This window comes from Dendropsophus ebraccatus, chromosome 8 (genome assembly GCF_027789765.1).
Source record: "Dendropsophus ebraccatus isolate aDenEbr1 chromosome 8, aDenEbr1.pat, whole genome shotgun sequence".
NCBI lineage: Eukaryota > Metazoa > Chordata > Amphibia > Anura > Hylidae > Dendropsophus > Dendropsophus ebraccatus.
This window is the reverse complement of record NC_091461.1, coordinates 45,834,719-45,849,011: the sequence shown is the minus strand read 5'-3', so window position 1 is coordinate 45,849,011 and position 14,293 is coordinate 45,834,719. Positions and strand designations below refer to the sequence as shown.

The following is a 14,293-nucleotide window of genomic DNA, read 5'->3' as shown; positions in this document are numbered from 1 at the left end:
TGATATGAAGCTCTATATTGCACGTCTACACTGGATGGAAGTGTTCTGATAGTGGCCTCCAGAGCTGTGATCCATCACTTAGGAGAACATTTCAGGCAGGGACGGAGGCCTGCTCTTCATCCATTCCACTTCCATATAATTGGATGAGCAGCGCTAATGGACTAACTGCGTCCAACACTGTTCTGTGCCAAGAGAAATGATTCATGTTTGGGAGGAGGGGAGCCAATACACAGCTCAGCCATTTACCTTTATAATTTATATAGCATCTAAATGTAAAAGCATTTCACATATTACTCGACATCTTGGTGTTCAGGTAATAGATGGATTTCAATAGAAGGAAGCCATATCATAGATTTTGCAGGTGTACTTGACAGGGTGGCACAATGCTGGCCTTATTCTTAGGGCAGTATTAGACAGACTGATATTTCAGAGGAAGGGATTTCTGACCTGTCGTTTGCTTTTTGCACCCCGCTCACTGTCAGTGCTATTACACGCACCAACATCAATCAGGGAGAAGTGGGGGGCCATGGGGAGCAGCGTGAATTCCGCCGCGGAATGCTGTTAGCCTCCGTGTCTCATAATGACACTCTACGGAAGGCACATACGTCGCATCATTCAGCGTCTCTCAGCGCTGAAGAATGAACATGTTCCGCCCCCCACTTCTCCGAGAGATGCAGCACGCACACCTTCCATAGAGTGTCGTTATTAAACGGAGGCTTACAGCATTCCACCCCTCTTGCTCTGTGTGAACGGGGCCTTACACTGAGCGACGGAAAGCAAACCGTCACTATCATTATCAGGATTTAAGGCAATGCTTTGAATCAACCATCAGGCAACATCGTGCAGGTCAGTTGCTCGTTGATTTAAAACATGACCCGTTACACAAAACAATCATCAGTTGGAACGGCCAGTAATCGGCTGAGTACAGCTGATAATTGCTTTGTGTAATAGTATCCTTACTGTATTTTAAAAGGAATCTGTCAGCTCTAGATCATGCTCGGAGCTCAGGCATCAAGGAGGCTGTGCTAAGGCTGCAGCATGCATGCCGTGACTGACTGATGTACAGGCTTCATCTTCCTGCACTAAGCCGTTAATGTCAGTCAGGGCAAGGAGAGCTGGGGGAGGAGGCTGCTTGAATGCTGCTGCTCAGTACAGCCTTCTTGACACTTAAGCATGATCTAGAGCTGGCAGATTCTCTTTAAAGGGGCTACCCTTTAGTCCTACATCTTCTGTGGCATTCTTTCATAGGTTCGGCTAGTGAGTCCCTAAGCAAAGATCTTATTTTAATAGAAGAAAATTCAGCGAGCTATGCACTATAGACAGTATTACACAGCAGCTGATCACACTGTCAATGGCTGTCCACTCTTGCATGTCTGAACAAAGGAAGCACTTCTATGGCATGACTGTAATAGTACAGTAATACAAGTATGAACTTCAGTTCATTGAGCTGCACAACATCCAACAGATGCTTATATGTAAAGCTTTCCCTTTAAGCTGTATCTTATGCTGATAATACATAGAAAGCTGCAGTGAACTTAAATGCCCGGCCATGGCTGGGCAAATCCATCTGTAGACTATATGTCTCCAACAAAGCAGGCGGCCCAACCCCCATTAAAAGATGCACCAGCAATTCACACTATGGGGCCATAACCAATATATACAGATACCTTCTTTTATTACACGGATCTCTTAACTAAACCTGTGTTTATCCAGTTATTACTCAAACAACATCTATTCATTATAATCCTCTATAATTATACAGGATGAGACCGCCACAGGGAAGCCTCAACAGGTTTACCTGAGATTTCAGCAGATAACAAAGCAATCATTTGGGAGCTGTAATACAAATAGCACACCAGTAACAATGTACCATTACAATGCTTCTTTACAATGTATTCAAAAAGGAATTACACCTTCTATACAATATAACATTCTAGCAGTGTTCCTGTATCTGTTATGTTTAAGCTCCATTTATGCAGCACAATAGCTCATATACAGTATATCCATATCCTAGTGATACACCCAGAGATCATTGTTGGTCAAACGCTTGGTTTTAACATACACACAAATCCTCATTTGTCAGCCATGCATAGCCTTGTGTAATAGGGGATGGGCAGCCAATGAATGACAGAAGTAAAGGGCAACAGACAATCCAACCATCATTTACACAGCTCGGCCGGCCCAATAACTCTGTAATAGTCTTGTATCGGGCAAGGATCATGATTTCTGGGATCAGTTTCCTGTCTGGGGCCATCAGCTGAGACACCAGACATGGCATCAAATGTTCCTCTGTCCAGCTATAGATGCACAAGAATTGGCCGGCCAAAAATGTCATCTGTGACTGCAACCTGCCCATAGAAAGCAGGTCTCAGAATAATAATGTATGTGTAAGGTCCCTATAACACAGGCTGATCAGCAGGAGCAAGCGAGTGTCGGCCTGTCAGGTCAGCAGTCGCTTGCTCCTTGTTCCCCGCTATTACACGCACCGACAGTGAGCGGGTAAGTGCAGGGGAGCCGCGGGGAGCTGCAGGAGGGGGTCCCTGGACAATATTTAGCATCTTTACTACCAGACACTCATTAAAGGAGAAGTCTGGCAACATTTTTTATTAAAGCATTGTATTGCCCCGCCAAAGTAATACAAATCCCCAATATAGACTTATTACAGGAAATGCTTATAAAGTGCTTTTTCCCTGCCCTTACTACTGCATCAAGGCTTCACTTCCTGGATAACATGGTGATGTCGCCACCCCGACTCCCAGAGCTGTGCGGGCTGTGGCTGCTGGAGAGGATGATGGCAGAGGGATGCTCAGTGTCCCTCCAGTGCCCTGTGTCCCTCAGTGTCCCCCTGCCATCATCCTCTCCAACAGCCACAGCCCGCACAGCTCTGGGAGTCCAGTCGTGACATCACCATTTTATCCAAGAAGTGACATCACCATTTTATCTATCTATATTAGTTTAACTTATTTATCATTCACCCATGTGGGAAAACAGTGTTATTAACCAATCTTCTTAATGAGTCTCTGGTGGTGAGACTAACTATATTAGTTGAGCTGGGAATATCCCTTTAAGGGATCAGGTGACAAGTGCACTGTAAGGCTGGGATCACATGTAGTTTGTTTGTTTTTTTTAGTCAAACCAAGGAGTGGAATAGACAGAAAAAAATGTTACAATTTGCACCCTTTTCTCTGTTTTGGGCCCACTCCTGGGTTTGACTTAAAATACTGACCAAAATACTAGGTAAGAGTGCAAGGTAAAGTGTTCATGTGGAGGATTTTCAATAGCAAAATAACCTACAGTATTTCCAGCCTGAAATCCACACCAGTGTGCAGAGGTTTCCAGATGAGCAGAATTTCCAACGCAAAGCTTGATATGCTATGGATGTAAAACCTGCAATGTGTGTCAATTCTGCACTGGTGATTTGGGGCAGATTTCTTCAACAAGGCATGCCCAGGTTGTTCTCACTGCTACTGCAAATGGTGCGGATTTTCTATACAAATGTCCATAGTGAATACTGTATGTGTGACCCTATGCTGCGGCTTCCTTATCCTCCTATTTCTGGTATGGAGAACAGTCTACACCTGCTAAATGGTTCAATGATTAACAGCCCCCTCCCTGTACAGTCCTGGCACCAGGCTACTGTAAAACTTTATAGTACTCTGCCTAGCACCATAAAGAAGACACAGCCCGACAGTGTAGACAGAGGTGACATCCAGTCTACCATTACGCTGTTTGCTTATGTGTTTTAAGATTATGAAACGGTTTGAGTAGATCAAGTACAGATTTGTTTTGTTTACTAAACCACACAAGGCAAAGTCCACCATGTAGGACAGTAGGAAGGTGTAACCTTGTAGGATTTCTGGCTGCCAGCAGTGCTAGTAATGATTAGTAACAATGGTGGGAGGTGGGACATGAAGTATTACACATTTATCTTCAAGCAGAGGACAAAAATATCCTAAGTATCCAGATACATCAAGTGCCAGGAGTCAGACTGTTCATGTTAAGAGCCCAGAGCTCTGTATACTGAGTGCCTCCCCAAAAGGTCCCCCACCATCACTCAGAGCCGAGAGGAGGGGGGGCAGGGAAATGCTACAGCCACTTATCAGGAAGGATCCACCCCCGGGACACTTGCAAGATAGCAATAGCAATACCTGCTATGCTTCAGGACTTTTTACCCAGATCTATGGTGGTGGTGGGTTAGCTCCTGTCCTCTCTACAAAACAGATTCCCTTAAGGCTATGTTCCCAGACAGTATTTTTGGTCAGTATTTTTGCAATCAAAACCAGGAGAGGGCTGAAAACACACAAAGGCTCTGTTCACACACTGTTGAAGTTTAGTGAATGGCTGCCATTTAATGGCAAACGGCAAATATTTTATAACATCGGCCGTTGTTTTAAAATAATGGCAATTATTTGCCATTAAATGATGGCCATTCACTAAATTTCAACAGTGTGAACATTTTTGTGTTTTTAATCCACTCCTGTTTTTGATTGCAAAATACATAGCAAAAATACTGTGTGGGAACATAGCCTAAAAGTATAGCTACATTTTTAAACAACCTGTTATTTGTCCAACAGCAGAGATCCAAGAAATAGGGTTCCTTTAGTTCTGCTCAACGCTCCATGGAAAGCCAGACGTCAAGTGTACGGCCACAGTGAACGTCTCCATACGTCTGGAATTACCCATACGGTAAATACAAAATACAAGGGGTTGAAAGTGAGTGGAAACATAATCACTTTATTCTAGGGACCCCATTTATGTGTCATTGGGGTTCATACATGACTGTTTCTGCAATGATACCAAGGAGCTTTACAAACAATGAAACTACTACTCATTTACTGACACAAATGCTAGACTTGCAACTTTGTACGGTTTCATGACAACTACTCCCTAAGGTGTGGGAAGTGGCAGAATGCCGACCACAGCAGATTAACACTGTACAGGGGATTTTTAGAGGAATTTTGAGCAGTGTAGTAGTTTAATCCGGCATTTACAGGACTTTAGAGACACAGACATCAAATACTCCAAATCATGGGGGTAATGAGGGAAAACCACTAGATTTTAAAGACAACAATAGAAAAGAGGTAACTTATGCTGGTTATAGCCAACATCCTGTCGAGGCCAAAGAGTAAATGCTATTTTGAGTGCAAAAACACTTTGTTGCTTGGGGAAGGTGTAACAAATCTGTGTCTTGGAGTCTTGGGTGTGTTCTCCATTAATCTGACTCATTTGTTAACTACAGTCTAAATATAGTTTAAAAGAAAAACTGTAGTTTTTAGAAACTTCAATTCTTTATTTTTACACATTGAAAAACCTTTGACATGTCCTGGAGTCGACTGGCCAGGACCCTAACCGATCATGACCGACCGGACCCCAACGAGTGGGGAGAAGCACAAGGCCAAGCAATTCACTTTTCTGTCTCACTATACTCCTACACTGACCACAGCAACCCGCCAAAAGGGGCTCACCAGTATATATCTCCTACAAAAAGGCAGTTTTTAAGTACAGTTTTTAGTCCATTTACCTGCACTCTTGGCACAGTTAGAGATTGAAAGATCTAAAGAATAACCCATTAAGTTAAGAAATATATATGTGTGTGTGATATTTTCACAGATACCCATTATATTGCAAGAACAGCAGCAAAACGTAAGGTACCATAACCAGACTTTTGAAATACTAGTTATAAAAATTCACGTAATAATCCCCTGCATGTATCATAAAGAACAGTAGAAACAGACAAAAAAAAAAAAAAGAGGCCATACAGGTCCTGCCTTTCCCTGGAGCGCATCTGGCTGGTTAAATAAGATCTTGCGCAAAGGTAACAGTGTGTGCCAGCTATGAGAGATTCCCGCATTCATATCCTGAGAGGAGAAGAAATATCACTCAGCTAATGGGTAACCGGGCGCACCCTGCCCTGACTGCACAAGTGCTGCAAGTCCATCAGATGAAAGTCCAATGACAAAGGAGCCGTCTGCAGCCGGGCAGCCAATGTTATTCAACACAAGAGTCCACAACTGTAACACTCAGAGAATGCTCATCAGCTGACTGCATTTTATTTAGCTAACTGACATTTATTTGAAGGGATTTTTCATGAAAAAACTGCTTTAGATTACCATGTTACTTTTTTCTGAATGCAGAAGAAATACCTGATCTAAGATGAGAGACTTAGGCTGCATTCACACTTCAGTTTTCTGCACGGAACGCGAACGTGGAATGCCTGTAACGGACTCTCCCCCGCCTGGGCAGCATCTGTGATAAGATGCTGGGATTGGAGGAACTGTACAGATATGCGCCGTGCTGTAATGAATCAGCCTCGCAGCTCTGTCATTACAGCGCCGCACATATCTGTACAGTTCCCCCGCTCCCAGCATCTTATCACAGATGCTATCTGGGCAGAGGGGGGTCTGTTACAGGAATTCCACGTTTGCGTTCCGCGCGGAACATGGAACATGTGAATACAGCCAAAGACTATGTTCACACTACGTAAGAGACCGGCCATTCAGTGACTAGGCTGGGTCACGAAACGGCCGGTCTCAGAAAAGATCGTCCCGGCAAGTACTGCATTACCGGCTGAGTGATCTTTAGCGCTGCTGAGATCTGATGCGGGTGCATCTGTGTGTGCCCGCATCAGAACTCCCCACTGCACACTATGGAGCCTGCTTGCTCCACTGTGTGCACTGACAGGGTTTTCTGCGGCCGCTATTTAATGAATAGCAGCCGCAGAAAACTGACATTGCAGTTTTCTACGGCGCTGCTAGGGATCCCTGCCAGAGTGTATACTATGTGTATACACTCCGGCCAGGATTCCCTCAGAAGGCAGCATTACTTACGTTGTGTGAACATAGCCTAATGGTGCATATACATAAAGAGATTTATCTGACAGCCAAAGGGCTCATGCACACTAAGCAATAGACGAGGAATTGAAGAGTAATCTGCTCTTAATTTCTGCTTGAAATTCCTCCGATAGGCCCCGTTAACACTGAGCAAGAACATCGGAATTCCGTAATGGAGCTATCCGCTGCGGAATCCCACTGTGCTGCTGTGCGCGCGCTCCTCTGCTGCCACCACTCTCCGCTTAAGGAAGTGACATGTTATTTCTTTGAGCGGAGAGGCGAGGTAGCGGACGTGCGCACGCCATCTCATTCACCCACAGCTGCACACTGAGCAAGGCGGGATTCCGCAGCGGAGAGCGCAGTGGAATTTCCAATGTTCTTGCTCAGTGTGAACGGGGCCATACGATAGGAACAAAGCAATGTTCCATTGTGTTTAATGGGATTTCCGCTTTGTTGTACACATTGCAGAATTTTTGAGCGGAATTCTCTGCTGCAGATCCGCTTTCTGCAAAAAGAAGTGTCATGTTACTTCTATGGCCCCATTCACACTGAGCAAAAACGTCAGAATTCCGTGGTGGAGCTCTCCGCCGTGGAATCCCACCGTGCTCAGTGTGCTGCTGTAAGTGAATGAGCTCAAAGCAGGACACTGAGCACGGCTGGATTCCACGGCGGAGAGCTCCACCACGGAATTCCGACGTTTTTGCTCAGTGTGAACGGGGTCATTCTGCTAAATCCTATAGAAGTCAATGGGACTTGAATTCTGCTTAAATTCCACTTGCATTCTGCTTGAATTTAGCTCAAATTCAGCTCCTATTCTGCCAGAGCAGAATACAAGAGGAATTTCAAGCAGAAATCGTTCCTCTACAATTCCTCGTCTTTTGCTCAGTGTACATGAGCCCAAAGCCAGGAATGGATTTGAAAAGAGGAGAAATCTCAGTCTTTCCTTTATGACCTGTTCCTTGTTTAGTCTATTCCTGGCTTTGGCTTCAAAAATCTATCAGATAAATCTGTCTGTGTAAACACACCATAAGGCTAAGTTCACATTTATTAGCTGCATCTGTTTCAGTTGCCTTTTTGGCATCACTTGTCATCCGGCTTTCTATCCTTTTTTCTCCCCCATCAAAGCACGCCCGATGCTTTAAACTGTCCCATTGAAATTAATGGGATCAGTTCAAAGATGCAGAGGGAAACGCCACGGGATCACCTGATAATTGTAAACCCAGCCAATTACACTGTCTAAATAGAGTCCAATGATGAAGAATTGATCCTAAGCAGCCTAATTATTCTTGGTAGACCCAAACAACCCAATGGACAATATGTGAATTAAGGTCCCCCCCCATACCCGAGATTTATGTCAGCCAAACCCAGTGATTCCTACAGGATCAGTCGCCCTTGTAGCTCTGCCAGACAGACGATGCCCAATGTAAAAGCACATATGCTAATAACTCGGGGCCAATGTCTGTAGTCCAGAGGGGTTTATGGGGATCAATGAAAAATGGCCGCTTTCAAAACTGTGGTAAAGCTGGCTTGCTGGCAGATCTATAGTCATACTATATTGAAAACTACATAGGAAGAACAATAGGTCTAGTAGTTAGTCAAGTTTCTACATACTGCATCTCCTCACATACACACACACCTAATACTACACTGTGACATGTAACAATTCTGGGTGGAGGTAGTCTGGAAGAAATACAGCGATAACCACACCAGGCTGATACAGAGAAAGTAGATGCGAGGAGCGATTCATGAATTCAATGCTGATCTCAATAATGCAGCCCGATCCGGCTACTGAACCACACATGTATAAACCACTCAAGATAATGAAAACATATGCACACAACTGGTGGAAGGGTATAGGAAGTGACGAAGATGAAATATCACTTATACAGAGTGCATGTTAAATATTTACAGTCCTGCTCGCTCATCCCCCATCTCCCGATCCCCTCTAAGGGGACTGGTGGCTTGCCTCATTAGAATAAATGCCTGGCGCTCTCTGACCTCACTATCCTCCTCTAAATAACAACTAGGCGGGCAGAAGTGGGCGCCGAGATGAAGACATGAAGCAGTACAGCACAGAGCTCTTATATACAAAGTATTGGGGTTGGGTAGGAGGTGGCCGTGGCTGGGACAGAGTGGGGACCAGGGCTTGGACATCCCTGCAGTTCCCGACACAATTGTCACTGGCAGCAGAGAGACCCCTTAGTTTTGTGCTCAACATATAATCCAAAAAATAAGTGAAAAGTGGCCCGATCAGTCAGTAAGTCCTACAAATGGGATTTCCACCATTGCTAGGAACAAGGGTCCTCAGTGCCCCTCAAGCATGTCCTGTGGCACTGATGAAGATAAGTTTATAGGCAAAGGGGTTTTATAGCCAACACAACCCCTTATTATGCTAAGGCCAGAGAGGATCGCTCCAAATAGGTACCATGTCATGCTGATCGGGTAGGGGGTCCGACAACTAAGACCCCGGACAATGTACAGAAAGGAGGATAAAAATCCTTCAAGGGAATGGAGCTGTGGAGCAGGTGTGGCCAACGCCACATTGTTTCGCTATTGAGCTTCTAAACGCAGCCGAGCTGATTGCTCCATTCATTCATAGTTATAACTTACCTGCATACTCATGACCAGTGGGGGTCCTAGGGGGTAACTTTATGAGGCCCCTTTTACGCATGAACTGGACTAAACCTTGTAAACCACTCAAAATGTGTATGGTAGCGGCCAACGCCCATTCAAAACATATGCATGCTGAAACCAGACTGAATGTGCATGTATATGAGAGATAGTAGACGGAGAGCGGCCTGCCCTATAGGTTACATAGCTTATCCTGTAGAGAGGGGGTCCGCTCTGTCCCACTCCACCCACACTGAAAGATTTAGGGCCCTATTACACGGGACGATTACCGTGCAAAAAAATCATTAAATCGTTCGTATTTAAACGATAATCGTTTTGAGCAATTGCAGGCAACAATTGAAAAATCTCGTTTGCGATCGTTAGTCGTTAACCGTTAAAAATCGCTCCGTGTAATAGGACCCTTACAGAATCAGTAATGATCACCAACCTGTGTCTCTCCTGCTGTTACAGAACTACAGCTCCCAGCAGTCCTGGATGTGCAACAGCTGGAGAAACAGTCTGGGAAACACAGCACTAGAGCCGCACCGCTGCAATACAGAGCACAACATGACTGAGAGGGTGCGCCCCCTATGTGTGGGGAATGAGTGTGTCAGCTCTGCAGTAATAGATGTCAGTCAGTATACAGGCCTCTACACATATATGATGCACTCAGTATACAGGCTTCTATATATAAATATGTATATGGTGTGCTCAGTATACAGGCCTATATATACACGTATATGCTGCGCTCAGTGTGTGTGTATATATATATACACACACACAGGTATATGGTGTGCTCAGCATACACGCCTCTGTATATACATATATATGCACACACGTATATGATGTGCTTTGTATACAGGCCTTTATATATACACATGTATATGATGTGCTCAGTATACGGACCTCTATACACATGTATACAGTGCTCAATATACAGCACTCTACATATATATACATGTATGTGGTGTGCAACGTATACAGGCCTCTATATATACAAATGTATGTGGTGTGCGCAGTATACAGGCCTCTATATACATGTATACGATGTGCTCAGTATACAGGCCTCTATATATACAAATGTATGCGGTGTGCGCAGTATACAGGCCTCTATATATACAAATGTATGCGGTGTGCGCAGTATACTGGCCTCTATATATACAAATGTATGTGGTGTGCGCAGTATACTGGCATATATATATATATATATATATATATATATATATATATATATATATATATATATACACACACACACACACACATGTACAATGATACAGTATACAGGCCTCTATATATACACATACATATGATGTGCTCAGTATACAGAACTCTATATATACAAATGTATGTGGTGTGCGCAGTATACAGGCCTGTATATACATGTATACGATGTGCTCAGTATACAGGCCACTATATATATATATATATATATATATATACACACACACACATATAGGATGTGGCAAGATTGTGGCCCTCAGGGTGACTAATGACATGTGACATGACTCTATAGTGACACGTGACTAGGCTGTGATGGAACTACAAGTACCAGCACTCCATCCAGGACTATGCCGGGACTAGGAGTTGCTAGTGCCGGGCTGTGCGGCTCCCGGGCGGACACGCTGGGCTGTGTGGTCCCCGGGCGGACATGCTGGGCTGTGTGGTCCCCGGGCGGACACGCTGGGCTGTGTGGTCCCCGGGCGGACACGCTGGGCTGTGTGGTCCCCGGGCGGACACGCTGGGCTGTGTGGTCCCCGGGCGGACACGCTGGGCTGTGTGGTCCCCGGGCGGGCATGCTGGGCTGTGTGGTCCCCGGGCGGGCATGCTGGGCTGTGTGGTCCCCGGGCGGGCATGCTGGGCTGTGTGGTCCCCGGGCGGACACGCTGGGCTGTGTGGTCCCCGGGCGGGCATGCTGGGCTGTGTGGTCCCCGGGCGGGCATGCTGGGCTGTGTGGTCCCCGGGCGGGCATGCTGGGCTGTGTGGTCCCCGGGCGGGCATGCTGGGCTGTGTGGTCCCCGGGCGGGCATGCTGGGCTGTGTGGTCCCCGGGCGGGCATGCTGGGCTGTGTGGTCCCCGCAGGCAGGTGCGGCCCCGGCTCGGTACTCACTATGGTGACGCTGGCTTTCCGCAGGTCCCGGTTCTCCTCCTGCAGCGCCTTGCACTTCAGCTTGTAGGTCTCCAGCTCGATCTTGAGCACTTTGTTCTCCTGCTGCAGGGAGGCCAGGCGGTTAGTCAGCTCCTCGAGGCGGAATGGGGAGATGACGATGCCCGACTTCCCGGAGGAAGAGGCTGAGGACGACGTCTGCATGGCGGCCGAGCTGTTGCCCGCTCCGTCCGTGTCACTCTCGCTGGCGCTGTCCGCCATCACCGCGGCTTATGGCTGGGAGGAGGGGGATGACACAGGCGGCGGCGGCGGCGGCGGCGGCAGCGGCAGCGGCTAGACACACTCGCCCACTGTGTGAGCGCACACTGCACTGCGCACACTCTGCCAGACCAGAGAGCCGAGCCAGGAGGGAGCTACCGCTCAGCCGCCAACTACGGCGCCTGACCACAGCGACACCGCCAGGCCACAGTGTGAATGGCATCAGACCGCCTGTTATTGGTGCTCTCCACCACCGAGCGTTACCGACGTAGTGATACAGAGCTAGAGACTGGTAGGTACTGTATTACATAGAGAGTGACACAGAGCTAGAGACTGGTACAGTATTATATACAGAGTGATACAGAGCTAGAGACTGGTAGGTACTGTATTACATAGAGAGTGACACAGAGCTAGAGACTGGTACAGTATTATATACAGAGTGATACAGACAGGGCTGCCATCAGGAATTTCGGGGCCCCATACAACCAAAGTGTCTGGGCCCCCCACATTAATAAAAAAAAAATAATTGTGTGTTCGCCCCACGCCTTGCAGGGAGGTATAATTTGGTTCCGATCAATTCTAGAGAACTGGCTCATATACCCCATTTTCCCCAGTGGCTTAAAATGTAACCTCTGTTATACAGTTATAAAATTGTAGAAACTAAATGTGAACAAGGTGCAATGTAAATGTCACCATACAGACACTTACTTGTATAGCCGTCTCTTGTGCTCTGTATGCAGTGCGTTATATTCACCCTTGCAACGTACAATTTATAGCGTGTCTACAAGCCCAGCGGGGCTCATTATGATGGAGACTAAAACTTATACAAGAGTGGGGTAGGGGTTCCCCTGTATTCAGAATGCTGTTGAGTACTAGGCAATGCCCCGTTTGGGGTTATTGAATTTCGAGGGTCTGGGGGGGCTGTTTGATTTGTATTTGTTCACCAATATCCCCCCCCCCCCCCCCCCCCCCCCCCCGGTATGCTCACTAACATAGAATATGTTGATAAGGCTAATATAATGAGGCTGTTCCATGTTAGTGAGCATATACAAATCACCCCCCCCCCCCCAGGCAGACTAGTTTAGCTCACCCAAGACAGTGATAGCGAATACATGGCGGTGAGAACGCTTTCTAGGAGATCCTGTTTGTGCAGCAGAGGTGTCTTTATCCTGCTCTGCATAGACCCTCGAAATTCAATAATCCCAGACGGGGCATTGCCTAGCACTCAACAGCATTCTGAATACAGGGGAACCCCTACCCCACTCTTGTATAAGTTTTAGTCTCCATCATAATGAGCCCCGCTGGGCTTGTAGACACGCTATAAATTGTACGTTGCAAGGGTGAATATAATGCACTGCATACAGAGCACAAGAGACAGCTATACAAGTAAGTGTCTATTTGAATTGCACCTTGTTCACATTTAGCTTTTACAATTTTATAACTGTATAACAGAGGTTACATTTTAAGCCACTGGGGAAAATGGGGTATATGAGCCAGTTCTCTAGAATTGATCTCACACACAGACACCAGCACACATGTATACAGACACCAGCACACATGTATACACACATACAGACACCAGCACACATTTATACAGACACCAGCACACATGTATACAGACACCAGCACACATGTATACACACATACAGACACCAGCACACATGTATACAGACACCAGCACACCAGGGCACAATAAAGTTTGAACTTCTGCAACCTGGAGAAATCACCTAATATCACCTGCAATCCTATGTAACACCACATAACACAGTGGTATCTGAGTACAGATAATGTAGTAGATTTCACCTGCAGTCCTATGTAACAGCACAGATAACACAGTGATATCTCTGAGTATAGATCATGTAGTAGATGTCACCTGCAGTCCTATGTAACAGCACAGATAACACAGTGATATCCCTCTGAGTACAGATAATGTAGATGTCACCTGCAGTCCTATGTAACACCACAGATAACACAGTGATATCTCTGAGTACAGATAATGTAGTAGTCACCTGCAGTCCTATGTAACACCAAAGATAACACAGTGATATGTCTGAGTACAGATAATGTAGTAGCTGTCACCTGCAGTCCTATGTAACACCACAGATAACACAGTGATATCTCTAAGTACAGATAATGTAGTAGTCACCTGCAGTCCTATGTAACACCACAGATAACACAGTGATATGTCTGAGTACAGATAATGTAGTAGTCACCTGCAGTCCTATGTAACACCACAGATAACACAGTGATATCTCTGAGTACAGATAATGTAGTAGCTGTCACCTCAGGGCACCCCTACTAAATGATGTTCTACAAAATAAGAAAAGTGTCATACAGTGACTCACAGGTGACGTCTTCTTTGATCTGAGGCGTCACTTTCCCTTTTCCTCTCCATCCGGCCCAGACCTCCATGATGATTCCTTCCAGATATGTTTCATCTTTTCAGAACCTGCGAGACAAACAATTTAGGCTCCGCACATTTCTAGCA

General features: G+C 45.9%; 1 protein-coding gene across 1 annotated transcript in view; it reads right to left on the bottom strand.

The window, feature by feature from the left end:
* The window catches only part of CCDC6 (coiled-coil domain containing 6), a 36,446-nt gene extending 24,588 nt beyond the window's left edge, over positions 1-11,858 (bottom strand). The window contains exon 1 of the mRNA XM_069980299.1: positions 11,551-11,858. Coding sequence (XP_069836400.1) covers positions 11,551-11,808 — 258 coding nt within the window. The 5' untranslated portion in view covers positions 11,809-11,858. The remainder of the gene's footprint in view (positions 1-11,550) is intronic.
* Between the last annotated feature and the right edge of the window lie 2,435 nt (positions 11,859-14,293).